The following is a 14,626-nucleotide window of genomic DNA, read 5'->3' as shown; positions in this document are numbered from 1 at the left end:
GATCATTTAATATTCTTATGGTCTATATTAAATTTAGACCATAGATATCATTATCTTATTTATGTATCCTGCTTCCTAACTGTGATCATACCTAGAACTGCAAATATCTAAAAAGTTCGTCTTCTTTAAACAAATGTTTTTTGGAATCATCCTTGGTCAGATAGACTTTTTGAAGTTCATAGCATCAAGGATTTAAGTGAACTGTAAGTATCTGTTGTTTTGAATTAAGCCTCTTACAAAAAAAAAATTGGATAGTCCCCAAAATTATCAATGTTTCCCTTTAACTGATAAAAACTAGGTATATGCGATTTATTACTTAAACAGATTTCTGCCAGCATTTATTTTTATTCATTATCCTCACCAATCAGATATAGTTACTTAAAATATACCAATAACCCAAGCCATAGAATCAGATGGATGCTCCATAAAATGCAGAGGTAAACCTGAAGTGATGGGAGATATTCATTTGTACACTTAGCTTCTTCCTGGGATATTCTTAAATTGCCAAAGCCAAGTTCTCCCCGCCGTCTTCTTGAAGTCTCCAGCTCAGACATACCCAGAGATATCACTTTATCTCCTTCTTTCCTAAAGGAGATGAGTCCTAGGCTGTCTTTAAAATAGAGACCTGGGGCTCCCCCGTTCTGCACATTGAGGAAAGTGCTTCCTATGTACATACGAAGGCCTGAACCCAGTCCCCAAAACCCAGATCAAAGAGCAAGGTGTGGTGGCTTGCACTTCAAATCCCAGCACTGGGGAAGCAGAGACAGGCAGCGTAGGTTCACTGGCCAGCCAGCATAGCCTGCCTGGCAGGCTCCAGGCCAGCAAGGCAAGGAAGATGGGGCTGGTGAGCTGACTGAACAGTTCAAAGCTCTGGCTGATCTGAAAAAGGACCTGAGTCCAAGTCCCAGCACCTCCATGGTGACTCACACCCATCTGTAACTCCAGTTTCATGGGATCCAATGCCTCCTTCTGACCTCCATGGGCACCAAGCATGCATGTGACTCATATTCACAAAATAAAATAAAATAAATAAATCTTTTCTAAAATGTATTTAAGAGAGAGAAGAATGGGGAAAGGAAAGAAACCGTATTTGGCTCCTAAGAAATGGCGCCTGAGATTGCCCACCGGCTTACAGACACATGCACATGCACCCTACACAAGAACACACACACAAAGCAGAGATGGAAGAGAAATTGTCCCCAGGGTCTCAGAAACTTAGAAAGATGGTGCTTTCCCATCACAGTTATTACTGTAGTTGAGATAGGTTTCTTAGCCAGCCAGGTGAAGGGTGTCTATTTAAAAAAAACAAGCAAACAAACAAACAAAAAACCTGAATGGTTAAGGCTGTAGCTCGGTGGTAGAGCACTTGCCTAGCTTGAGAACACCCTAGGTTTGATCCCAAATAAATAAACAAACAAACAAATAAATAAAATGCCAATTCCAGGTTGGTCCTGTTCTGTAGCATCATCCAAACTATCTATGATGTTCATCCCAGTTCAGTCAGATGTTTATCTGTCACTGAACACCTACCCAGTGCCTGACACTTTGCAGAACTGAAACAGAGGAAGCCAGTTCCAAGAGAAAGAAAAGCATAGAACAAAGTACAGCTCCTATAAAAGGAACCTCCAGGAGCTGAGGCGCTGGCCTCAGAAAGGGCATGGTTAGCTTACTTTAAGAAGCCAAGACAGATCCGGAAAGATGACTCAATTAAGAGCTCATACTTCTTGCCGGGCGGTGGTGGCACACGCCTTTAATCCCAGTACTCGGGAGGCAGAGCCAGGCGGATCTTTGTGAGTTCGAGGCCAGCCTGGTCTACAGAGCAAGATCCAGGAAAGGCGCAAAGCTGCACAGAGAAACCCTGTCTCGAAAAACCAGAAAAAAAAAGAGCTCATACTTCTCTTGCAGAGGACCAGGGTTCAGTTCCCAACGCCCACATCAGATGGTTCCCAATTGCCTGCATTTGTTCACATTCCAGCTCGAGGGATCCCAAAGCCTCTGGCCTCTGCACATAGTTAAAAAGTAAATAAATCATTTAATCTGGAAAGATGGCTCCGCTATTAAGAGTGTGGACTCTCTTGCAGAGGACCTAACTTTGGATCCCAGAATCCACATCAGGCATTTCACAACCACCTGTAATTCCAGCTCCTCTGGGATCCTATAATTCTAGCCTCTGTAGGCACATGCACATATTTTTATTTGTTTTTATTATTTGTTGGTTTGTTTGTTTTTTGAGACAAAAGTCTCTCTATGTGACCTTGGCTGGCATGGACCTCATTATATAGGCCAGGCTGGGTTTGAACTCACAGAGATATGCCTAACTGCCTCCCAAGTGCTAGGATTAAAAGCATGCACAGGGCCTGTATACACATAACTTTTTTAAAAAGGGAAGTGATATTTCTTTAAAAGAAGCCAAGAATGCTTTGTAGAGTAGAAGATCCTTGAGCTGCAGCAAAGAGACTAGAAGGATGGCGAAGGTCCACTCTGAGTACTCAAGTCAAAGGAGGTACGTTCACCAAGAGCCCCAGGTCTGAACATGGGGTGTGTAGCGCCTCCTTCCAGTAGTCTGAAGGGTGTTATTGTGGCTGCTCTCATTTCCCTGTTGAGCAGATCCCCTGGGTTAACTGTAACTGCGGCTGAGGGGAGAAAGAAAGGGGTCAGAGGAGCAGAAGGAGGAAGGAGTCTATCAAGATGTAGCTGACCCTGTAACAGACTGGATGCAGGAGCTGGGCTCCAGGATATCATGAGTCTCTTTGAGCCTGTTTGAGGTTGGAAGGATTTGCATTTCCAGATCTCTGCCCTGAAGGTAGTTGCCACGTGCCTGAAAGCTTCTCCCCAACTTGTGTGAATTTGACCTAACACATTCCAGGACAATTTCTAGGCGACTGGGAAGGAATTATCGCCATTAAATGAGCCAAGGCTAAGAAGCCACTTTAAGAAGTATAAGGTGGTTAACAAGAGCAAGGCAGTGGTGGTATTATTTATATTTCCAGAAAGTACTTCAGGGATTTGCTTATGTAGCTCTGAAAATATATGACTGTGTCTCCTGCCAGGTTAGACTGAAATGAATTACTTCTCTGATCCCACCAGAGCCTTCCTGTCCAGTCCTTCTTTTTTGAGTTACAATTTATCATTCACAGTCGTAATACACGGAATTATATATAGAATCTAGTCATTTTTAGTCCAGTAACTGGGACCATGATTCTTTCACAGTTTTTTTAAATAATCAGCCTAGAAATAAGATTGAGATGTAAAGCAATGACCTTGATGCCCCACTCTGGCTCCCAGATGGTGACTTTGCCATCTTGTCACCCTCTTAGACTCCAGAGATTTCTATTCTTGCCCCTTGGTGTTATTGGTAGTTGTTGCCACCTCAAGAAATTGTAGAGTTTCAGATACAAGAAGACCTTCTCTAGCTTTTATTTGGCAGAGGAGGGAATGAGAGCCATGGCCATTAGGTGACTTGCAGGGTTTCTGTCTCCCATTCCCAGTTCAGTGGCTTTTTCTATCTAGCGGAGAGTGGGGACAGGAGATATTCTGAGGCACCCAGAGGTTTTGATTCCAAATGGCCGTTCTTATTTTACACATCCAGCCACTCAAGTTCTGCCTCCAACTGGTGTATCTACAGAGGTGGAAATTACTGTCCCAGGATGCTCCCTGCCTACCAGGTAATTGCTGACTGGATATGGATCCCTGGGAGGAAAGTAGTCTCAGCAGCAACAGAAACAAAGATATCAACTTTTACTGCTCATCACCATTGCACATGGAGAACTTGGGGTAGATTTGGAGCTAGGAGCTCATTGGCATCCAAGTTAAAAGGGGGCAGACCTGGCCAAGCTTTGTTTGAACACAGATTGCTTTTAAATGTTTAACAGTTCTGGATTAATGCCTGGGGTGTTGGGGAATCTTCTTCAACTACAATGTTAATGATCCTAAGAACTCAACCCTCTTTAGTGCCAATAAAACAGACAAGTTCTTTGAAAAATCAACAAGTCTCTAAAGGAGCAAAGAACTGATGCAGATTAAGGCTGGGGGTGCTGAAACACAGCCAGGAGCAGAGGGGTCCCGGACACAACTGTGGGAAATCAGGGCAACCTATTGGAATCAAGTATGGACTCGATAAGGCTGTACCTCATTGTCTGCACTCGTGACGTCAGGCAGTAGAAAGGCCTGACAAGGGAAGTTGTGGGTCTCCAGGCACAGGGAGGAAAGACAGAAGTGAATGATAAAGCTTGTTTTAATTCTGAGCAGAAATGGGTTGCCACAGTGCCCTGTGAGCCTGCGGACACCTTCTCCATACGACTAGTCCAGTTTGGTAAAATACCATAAGCAAAACTAAGTTTCTGGCCAGAGGCCTTGCTTCATCCCCTGCTCTGGACAGCTCTGTGCCTCCTCATTAGCTGGAGACTCCTGGGCAGAGAGAGCCAGAGGCAACAAATGATACCTACCACCCCAGGTGACAGTGTATATCGCCGTTGGTATGTGACTTCAACCCAAGCACAGGCGAGACTCTCCTGATTTCTGGGCCTGGCATCTCTTCTTAGCTCTATGACTTTCCTCCTCAGGCCTCAGTCTCCCCCTCTAGAAGGTGCCCATAGTCTCCTGGGAAGACAGTGTATAGAGCAGATGGGGTACCACCCAGACCTAGACATGTGAGTGCTTTCAAGGATGCTGGAGCAGTTCTGCTGGGTATGATCAGTTTCAAATGCACACCAGTTCTCTAAAGGAATTGGATAAAACTGAGCATGCTTTCTAGCCTCTCACTGTCCCCCTTGAAATTGACTGAAAAGAGTGAACTGGAACTCGAAACAAGAGTCAAACAGAGTTCAATTTCTTCTAGATCTGTGACTGTTTTGCTCCACGTGTATTTTGAACTTCATTTGCCAAAGCAACAAGGAACACTTGGGTTGAAAGATGTGCATGAGCTATGTCCAGATCCTCTCTGTCCTCATCCCACATGACCATGTAGGGCTATTGTTGAAGCCATCTCAGGAGCTCAGCAAGCCAAACAATGATGTCAGATGTGTAAGGCTTTTTGAATACGGTGATACGTGGTACCTAGAGCCTAGGTTGAGGAAACAAGCTTTCCTGAGAAGCCTACAAACAAAACCAGGGCAGGATGAGGTGGAAGAAAATACCTTAGAACTCTATGGAACCCTGGGAAAAAGCAGCAAAACCGGGAAGCTGTGGGTTTTTGGTTCTTAAAGACTTGTTTATGTTCTGTATATGGATGTTTGGCCAGCCTGTGCGTTTATTCCCACCTGTGCATGCCTGGTGGCTGAGGAGGTCAGAAGAAGGTGTCAGGTCCATGGAGCTGAAGTTACAGACAGTTGTGAGCCACCTTATGAGTTCTGGGAACCAAACCTGGCTCTTCTGCAAGAGCAACAATGCTCTTCACTGCTGGGCCAGCTCTCCAGCCCTAGGTAGCTGTGTTTTGTCCCAGTATTGAGTGACATTTAGAGGAAAGACAAGCTCTGTGCTTAAGTCATAGCCCTGGCTAGTTTCAGGGAACTTGAATAAGTCATTCGCCTTTGGGACCAGCAATTGTGTCCTGCCTGCCTTTTGGGTTCTAGAATCACTTATAGTTCGGGCATAGAGGACTACTTGGTAAATATAACTAAAAGGGATTATTTACCTCAATTCACTGACTTACGAATTGTCAAAACCAGTTTTGCGTCTAGAAAGAGCCAAGAACTAAACTCAAATCCCAAGGCTCCTAGTCTTGGTTTTACCTTCTCTCTTTAGGGCAAGTCCTTCTGAGAGACATGATCGTTTTCTCTAGAGAAAGTGAGTGTTGGTCCTTCAGGAGAGTCCAGATGGGACAAAGGATGGAGGGGATGGACGGGAAGCAGTTAACTCCCCTCTGCCAGATGAATCCAGACAGTAGGAGGTTTCAAAGATCAGAAAGGAGCAGTAGCTAAGCAGCATTCAAAACCCTCGATGTTCTTTCAGGCCCCAGAAGTCTGTGCCGCTGCAGGGCTGGCGGGCCTCCTCTCAGCCAAACAAAAGGCTCATGCAGTCTGTTTGTCCTGAGGAAGAGGCACAAGGAGCAGCATCTTCAGACCTGTCCAGGGCCCCTGACCAGTTAAACTGTCCTCGGTACTGTGTCTGTATGAGACATGGCAGAGAGACAGTAGTGCTGCTTTTTCTTTATTTGCTCTTGGTTGAGCCGACTGTAGGATTGTGGCTACCAAAAACCCTTTTAGGCACTTTTGCCTCCGTGAGTTTTTGCTACAGGATCCAGAACACGGTGAGCTAAGCCAGTCAAGGCAAAGTGAGTATGTGTTCAGGGGCTGGTACCCTGTTTTATTGGGACTTTTGATGGTCTCCACTTCACCCAGCATTTTAGTCTCTGCCTGCAGTCAACTGCAGTCTAAACTAGGAAGCGGAAAATTGCAAACATCGTCCTCAGTTTCCAACAGCATACAGCTGTGAGAGGCCTGATGAAACTCCATGCCACCCTAGTTTGTAACATTCTGGGTATGAATATTCCCTTTTTGCAGTGTGTCCGTGTTGTCTGTACTGCCCATCTGCCAATCACTTAGCAAGTGTCTCGGTCATCAGATCAACTGTCAGGTGCCACAATGCTGCACTCAGGTAACACTTGTTCTTCTTAGTAAGAGTCCCAAAGCACAAGAGGAGTGACAGTGGCAATTCTGTGCCTAAAACAAGCCCTTTAAGGGAAAGATGAAAGCTTATTGGGGGTGTATGTACACAGTAAAGACAAGTAGGGATGGGTAGGGTTTCATGCTTCCACTGCGGATCCTGAAACATAGCCAGACAGATGAGAGGGACTGTCATACATATGCACACATTGGAGGAAGCTGACCACGAGTGACAGGATGTGAAATCAGAGCTGGTCCTTCAGGCAGCTTTTTAAAAAATCAACTCAAAGTCAACTTAGTCACAGAGGAATTCACAGAGTGAAAAGCCTGGGCTTCCTGATTTGAGGAAAGGCAGATCTGGCCAGTGACTTTTGGCTCACTTTTGTTTTGTTTGAGACAAGGTTTCTGTATTAGCCTTGGCTTGCCGGGAACTCTCTATGTAGACTGGCTAGCTTCTGAGATTCAAAGTGTGCACCACCACACCTAGCTCTTAGCCCAATTCCTAAACCAACAGTGACTGCTTGGACTCTTGGAGTAACCTGCTTCTGCTGGGACAAGCAACTCTGCTTCCCCATCAGCACCTGAAGGCTATTTAACTCCCTGAGCCCAGGGGATGAACATGTTCTTAATAATTCAGGCCTGAGCTCCGTGTTCCATCTGCTATTTCACATGAAGTCATCTTGACATAAGCAAAAGGGCTGTGAGGGCGGAGCATGTGGCCGGAGTGTCATTACTGTGGAGGGGAAAGGGTAAAGGGCATTGAGAGCTGCGGCTGATCCTGGGGAGGAAAGTCCCTGGGCTTATTCAGCACAGAAGATATTGAAGACATGGCACCTGTCTCCAAATATATAAGGAACTGACATCAGTTCCATTCACCACAGCTCAGGGGTCCCGGGCTGATCTTTAAGATGTATTTGGTCTTGAAAATGAACTTTCAGAAAATGTAGTGAGCCTTCCTAAAACTCTGTAAACTTCTACAGGAAATGTGACAAGCGCCAGCCCCACAGTGACACAGTAGGGATTCTCTGTGTGACAGGAAGCAGTGTGGCTATGGTGGGCAGATGAAATCTACTTTCTGCGTAAAGGTTAAAACTACAGAGACATTTGCTGTGGTTGAGGGTGGTGAATCTAACTGCAGATGTGAGAGGGTGCTGCCTGTTAAGAAATGCAAGCTGCTTGGACTGGAAGTTAGAAAGGGCCGGTGATCCAGTTCAAAGCTGACTTTGTTATGAAGAAAATACAATCCTAAATTACATTCATGAAGGAAACTTCCCAACAGTCCTTGCTGTCCAAGATAGAATCATTGGAATTCCAGTCCTAGAAGATACCTCTGTCTGGAATATTACAAAGCAAGATTCCCCGTAGGTAAAGACATGGACCAGGTGAACCCATCTTTGGGTTCCAGAGCATGGGGGTGGGTTAAGCTGACAGAGAAGCAAATTAAAGGCTCGATCTAGAAAAACCCTGTCTAGCATCTTCAGTGAACCAGGTTTATTTAACCATGAAGATTGATGTCATCCATAGGCCTTGCTCAGAGAAATTGCATCTCCTACACACACACACACCTACACCACACTTCCCCCACCACGCACACACACACACCTCTAATGGTCTTAAGCTAGAGTCAACACAAGCTCATCCCCTCACAGAACAAAGAAAAGGAGGAACTAAAGTTAGAGGCAGAAAAATGCCTAAAATCTTCTCAAAGCAAGATACTTAATGAACACCTTGGCTAGGCCTGTACCATCAGGAAACAGATTCATCGTGTGATTCATATCTGTTTTTATTTCAATTTGCAGTTCTGTGTCAAAACATAGATTAATGTGAATGTTCGCCCAAAGGAGAATTTGCTATGGCTCCTCTCCATGCACATGGAGTGGGACACGAGCTATGTCAGTTTTAAGTACACAAAGGGTAGGGAGGAGACTGGCGAGGAGGTCCTCCCCCCGCCCCCCTGCCTGGTGCACCCAGCGGATGAGTAATGTTGTCCCGTACCTCAGTGCTCCAGCTGTTGTATTCTGTGGAGAAATGCATTGTCCTTGATCCTTGGGTAGCAGCAAGAGCCGCGGGCTCTTATTTATGGCCTTAGGGGTTTTTCTATCTAGTCCCATCTGAGCTGTGCTCTCCTCTAGGCATCTTGGAGTCTTTCTGCCACACCTAGTTCTTGGGTTAGTTTTCTCTTTTTAAAACTGGTAGCTCCCAAACACATCCCCGGCTGCAGTCTGAGCTGTCGGCCAGAAAGAAGGTGACAGAGAAAGGATCTTAAACTGAATTTTAAAACTTGTTTTAAACCTTTGTTTTAATTATATATTCAAATACTTTTTGCATACATACATACATGCATGGGAGGGGGTTTCTCACTGTGCAGCCCTGGCTGGCCTTGAACTCACAGAGATAAACCTGCCTCTGGCTCTCAATTGCTGCTGTTCACAGCATGTGCCACCACCTCCAGCCATGAAAGTGGATCTTAGACTGTAGAATTTTAGGCACATTCTGCCCTGATTGGGATCCTCCTGATAACGCCTCTATGACTTAACATTTGTTTTAGACCCTGTACAAGATACAGTAAGACTCCTGAGAGTGGTAACAATTGGAACAAGGATAAAGGCTGATGATCTGGGAAGAGGGGCCAAGCAAAGCTATTGAGTTTATGTTAGAAACAATGTATATTATCTTTTATTTTGTCTTATATTACCTTCAGGAAAATTAGTACATTATGGACGTCTCCACTCATAGTTAGGCCCAGTAAATTTCATTTATTCCTTTTTGTAAATAGTCATTTGGAAGCTTTTGGTGGTACAAGGCAACAGGTTACAGTTTATGGAAGTAAACAGGCCCAGCTCCTGAGTGGGGACACCATCTTCAGAGAGGCTTTGGAATCCTCTTGTTTCAGCCCTGAACTGTGCAGACAATGGTCCATAGCCCCAATGCAGGCCCCTGAACTGTGCAGACAATGGTCCATAGCCCCAATGCAGGACCCTGAACTGTGCAGACAATGGTCCATAGCCCCAATGCAGGAAGGGGGATTTTGAGGCCAGGGGTATCTGGCTGGAATTCCATGGATCTTTCTAGTCCTCAGATTCATGCATTTTCCCGGGTAGTAGCCTCCCGAGCAAGCTGACAGGCCAGACTGATCTGGGACCTTGAATATTGTTCCTCTCTGAGCCTCAATATCCATAAAGGCAAAGTAAGTGGATTGAGCTTGAGCATCTCAGAGGTCCTTTCCATTGAAGAATTCTTTAGGTCTTAATTCTTCATGTAGCATATAAAATCCCAATTCACCATAATCACTGTAGATTTAGCTGAGGCTGTAGCTTAATGTGTCAGATTTGAACAGAGTATCTTTAAAGTGTCTACAGATCCTTACATTTGGGTTAAAATTAAAGAAAAAAACCGGTTTAACACTGAAGACTGGAATATAGCTCAAGTCACACAAAATGAAGCTGCTATTCTTTAAAAATTCCAACCATACCATGTAATTTCAGACTTCTTTTTTTCTATCTAAGAGAAAATAACACAAGCTTGAAAAGCAGTAAATATGTAAAGAGAAAATTTGTCAACTGATATTGGAAGATGTGACCTAGGTCACCCATAAATCTCTCCGACAAGAGCCGCGGGGCAAGTCATCATTTCAGAGGGGAATGAAGGCCTGGCTGGTGTCCTCCCTCGGCTCCAGAGTGGATCCACTCCGATTTTCTGATTATGCCTCTGAAGAAGATGGGAAAGACCTGCTAGCAAGGTCTGTTTTGCCATTGTTTGCAGAGAGGGGAGAGAAACTCCCAAAATTGTTTTTTAGCACCAGCACCATAGTTGAGGCCTCACCTCTGAGTCTTTGCATTAACAATCCTGTTCCCAGGGTCACTTTCCAAGGTCATGAGTCATGTTATGGGGCTTTCTAATTGCCACCTGTAAGGTTCATGCAAAGAAAGATATAATAAATGTTAATGCAGTCAGCAAAGCCCGGCTAGTACTTGTGGCTGCCTCCTAACAAGCCATCCATCCTGTTTAAACATAAGAGGGTCTACCTTCAACAGAAGGAGACCTACCTCCCCTCCTGTTAGTGGGGCTTTAAATCTTGGATCTGACAATTGACAAAAGGAAAAAAAAAACCCAGAAGAGGAAGGAAGTTCATCTCATTAATCTATCAAAACACCACTAATTCCAGAGCTTGATGAGTGAAGTGTTTATCTGGAACAGTTACATTCTGTTAGTTGTCCCAAAGTCCTAGTTAGCCACAGAAACCACTCAGCACAAACAGAATGTACGAGCAGAGCGTGGGCTTAGGCAGGCTGATTGTAAAGAGTGTGGGAGATGTTGTCAGGCACGGGCTGTACATCAACGCTAACAACATGACCGTGCACCTCTGAACTCTGCTCTCACAGTCAGGCCTTTAGAAAGGCAGGCCCAGAATAAAGATAGGTGTCCACGAAGCTGGCATTTTACACCGCGTCAGCGCCGCTTTCACTGTGTTATAAAACAAGGGGCTTCGATTTTACATGAACTGTGCACAAAAGCAGAGGAGGTGGCCGGAGGTTGACTTGGTTCAGATCTGTTTTATAGTCACTGTGCCCAGACAGTAATATGATCTTGAAAAAGGTAAACAACAAAGAGTTTAGCAGTGAAAAATATGCCTAATATAAATACAATCGTGCGCATGGCAGCTTAGAACTTGAAAAATATGACTGTGGCATTAAATTTTTCTGGTGGAATTAACAGAGGAACAGAACATAGCCTTCAAGGCAATATATCTGAGAGAAGGCAAGGAGATAATACATCTAACTCCATGGTCTGTGTGGCACTCCTATAAAGAAACGCACAGTAGCTTTATTTAATTGAGAAAATGAATCAATTATGGTGATGTTGCATCATCACATCAGACCCATGTGAAATGGAAGACATAAGTCACTGCATTGTGTAACAATGTTCAGAAGTAATTGAGTACCATAAGCATTTTGAATCAATTTCAGGTTCTGGCTCTGCTACCCTAATACAAAATGCATGAAGTTGACATCCTGTAGTATGTTACTATCAAGACTGTAATAAAACCCTGGCATAGCATCTCTAAGATCCTGGGCAAAACTGGATTGTTATATCATAAAAGAGAGACCAGTGGTCATCCCTCTCTTCCTTGTAGCAGCCTTAATATAGGACAGTTTAATTACATTTATTTATTTGTGTGTGTGTATATGGGCACGTGTGCCACGGTGAGCATGTGAAGGTCAGAGGGAAAGTTGCCAGAGGGGGTTCTCTCCTTCCACTGTGAGGGTTCTGAGGCTTGAACTCAGGTCATCAGGCTTGTTGGCAAGAGCCTTTACCGGCTGAACCACCTCACTGGCCCAGTCAATGTAGTACAGTCAGTCTTAAGGTGTCTTCAAGGTATTCTGCTTCTAACCTGTAAGACAGGGCAAGATAAGACAGTAGAGCCCTGTAAGATCCAGGGTCATTTGGAAGTGTGTGGTCGCCCCCCCCCCCCCCCCCCCCCCCCCCCCCCGCCGTCCGGTCCACACAACTCATGTTCCTGAAGGCAGTGCCGCAAACCAACCCGAACCTCACTTCAAGGCACCTCAGAGAATCTTTGCCAGATTTTCCTCAGAGAATCCTGTGATCTCCCGACTCTTGGAAATCTATGAGGAAAGATGCTCTTTGATGTCGAAAATGGATTCCTAGTGTTTTGTCCACTACAGACAGCTCAGCTGTGGAGTGAATCTGTCCTCTTTAATACTGCACGTAGGGCCACCTGTGTGTGCTTAGAAGAACAAAAGGAAAGCAGCCACAGTAGGAGAAGGGACCTGGCTCTTGGAGAGTTTACTAAACTTCTCAGCAGCCTGGAACTGCTTCCTGTGTGGTGACTGAAAGGTGGCGACATATGAGCAGGAACCTTGGCCACTTGAGACAGAGCACGGGAACTACTGTCTACAATACCGGTAACCCCAGCAGGAGGATATGAGTTCTAGGCCAGCCTGGGCTCCATAGCAGGACTTGGGGGAGGGGAAGGACTGCTGGTCAGCCACACGGATGCAAGAGGAAGTCATACACCCAGCATCCACCCTTGACAGCCATACCATGCAAGTGAAAACATGCTGTCCAGTTGGTTTAAGGAATGCTGTGGTCATAGGCAGGTATTCTCCAGGTGAAGGAACATTGAAAAGGCTTGGCACCACCAGACCTGGGCCTGCAACCCGAACCTGCACCATTTCCGGGAGGCCTGGTTTCCCAGCACCCCTGTAAAAGCCATGTGCTGTGGCCTGCACCTATAATCTTAGTGCTGGTAGGGCAGAGACAGATGCCTCCCAGGGTCTTGATGGCCAAGCAGTTTAACTAGCATGGGAGCTCCAGGTTCAGTGAGAGACCCTGTCTCAAAAAATAAGGTGGAGAGTGATCAAGAAGACTCCCGACATCAGCCTCTGGCCTCACACACATACACACATGCATACAGCACACACACAGTGCCACTAAAAACACATGAAGGGTCCTGGAATGCAGCTCAGTGGAACATCTGCCCATCGTGTCTGAGGCCCCTGGTTGATTCCCAGCACTACAGGAAAACATGGAATGTTACTCTTTCCCATCTAACCAGCTGGTTGGAGCTCATGGATCCCAGACAACAACTGACCTGTCCTGGTAGCATTTACTCCCTAAAATTTTTCTGTTTACAAAACGCAGGACCTAGGACTCAGTTTCCGTTGGGTTTGGGTCCATTAACTGCAGGTGTCTGGGGGGACAGTGGTGTGTTTAATGTCTTGAGTAGTAAGTTGAAGTTGATTGATCTTGTCACATTTGGTTAACTGTCTGTGTTAGATGTGAGCAGCTTGCCCGCAGAACGCGGAGTCGGAGCAGGCACCCTAGCAAAGCATTGTAAAACCTCATGCATTTGATTTTTCCCAGAGAGCCTTGCTGCTCGAGAAGCAGTCCAAAAGAACTTTGAAAAGGGTAGAGTTTTCACCCCACTCCTTAGTTCCAGGCAAACACTTCAACCACATAATTAAAGTTTTCTTCACAAAATAGGGGATTGTGAGCAGACACTGGCAGGAATCCAAAATTCTAATTTCTGACTATGATTTAATTTCAATTTTAAATAAATCGGTTTTTAATTTAAAAAGAGTGAGCTTCATAACATTAGCAATGATTGCAACATTAAGCCCAGTGTTCACAATCTAGCAATATAAAACATTATTTATATCTGAATCGTAAACAGCCTTTTGAAATGGATTATGGTTTTTCTCCCTATTCTAATACAACCTGGAGGGTACTAAAAAGTGTTGTGTGAAATTAACATTCTGCTGACTTTCGCCTATAAATGAGAAGCGAGCTATTAACATTTGTGTATTTTCATTATGTAAATTGTGTTAACACATGCCCACAAATTGCCACCAGCAATGCAATAATTTTCTCTCAGTGATCATAATGTGTCCAAGTGAGTCATTTTGATTATGACATGCTAATTACATATTGCCTTTTTTCAGATTCAGAAAAACCAGGGATCTTTAATGGTAAGCTTTATGAGTTCAGAAAAAAAATTCACTTTTCTTTTTCCTGATGGCTGCTTCCTTTGCATGCTTGAATGCCTTGTTTTAAACTTAGCAAATTGCATTTTGAAGAAAATGCAAACCTTTAACTGCCTGTATTAGATTAGGTACCATTAGAAATAATAGGACGTCCTGAGCATCCATGTTTTTATAAGAGTTTGCTGTTGTTGATTAATCTTGCTATATTTTATTGCATTAATGATTTTTTTCTTTCCACTCCACTGTAAAGACATTGCACACAGGCTAATACTTTTTCCCTCTCTTCTTCCCGTCACAGCCTCTCCAGCTTCTACAGTGCATTGTTGATGAGGTGAGGCATCGTCTTATGTGCTTTCCACTCCTAAAGTCATCCCTAATGGTGTGGAAAGCTTATATTTTGTTTCCTAATGAAGCACAATGCCCAACATCCTCGAAGCAAGTTGTGTGGTATGCTCTGAGCTGTGTTACATGAGCTGGCCTTGTCCTGAATCCTGCTCTCTCCCCGTCTGGGCTGAGAAG

General features: G+C 44.7%; 1 protein-coding gene across 3 annotated transcripts in view; it reads left to right on the top strand.

The window, feature by feature from the left end:
• Map2k5 (mitogen-activated protein kinase kinase 5) overlaps positions 1 to 14,626 on the top strand; it is a 256,460-nt gene that overhangs the window by 183,282 nt on the left and 58,552 nt on the right. For 2 of the 3 annotated variants that reach the window (XM_052763433.1, XM_052763451.1), the window contains 2 exons: positions 14,066 to 14,092; positions 14,406 to 14,438. The exons of the other annotated variant lie outside the window; for it this stretch is intronic. In XM_052763433.1, coding sequence (XP_052619393.1) covers positions 14,066 to 14,092; positions 14,406 to 14,438 — 60 coding nt within the window. The remainder of the gene's footprint in view (positions 1 to 14,065; positions 14,093 to 14,405; positions 14,439 to 14,626) is intronic. 3 annotated transcript variants of the gene reach the window in all.

The sequence above is a fragment of the Peromyscus californicus genome, unplaced genomic scaffold, assembly GCF_007827085.1.
Source record: "Peromyscus californicus insignis strain IS unplaced genomic scaffold, ASM782708v3 Scaffold_11__1_contigs__length_118956290, whole genome shotgun sequence".
Classification (NCBI taxonomy): Eukaryota; Metazoa; Chordata; class Mammalia; order Rodentia; family Cricetidae; genus Peromyscus; species Peromyscus californicus.
This window is presented reverse-complemented; position numbering and strand designations above follow the sequence as displayed.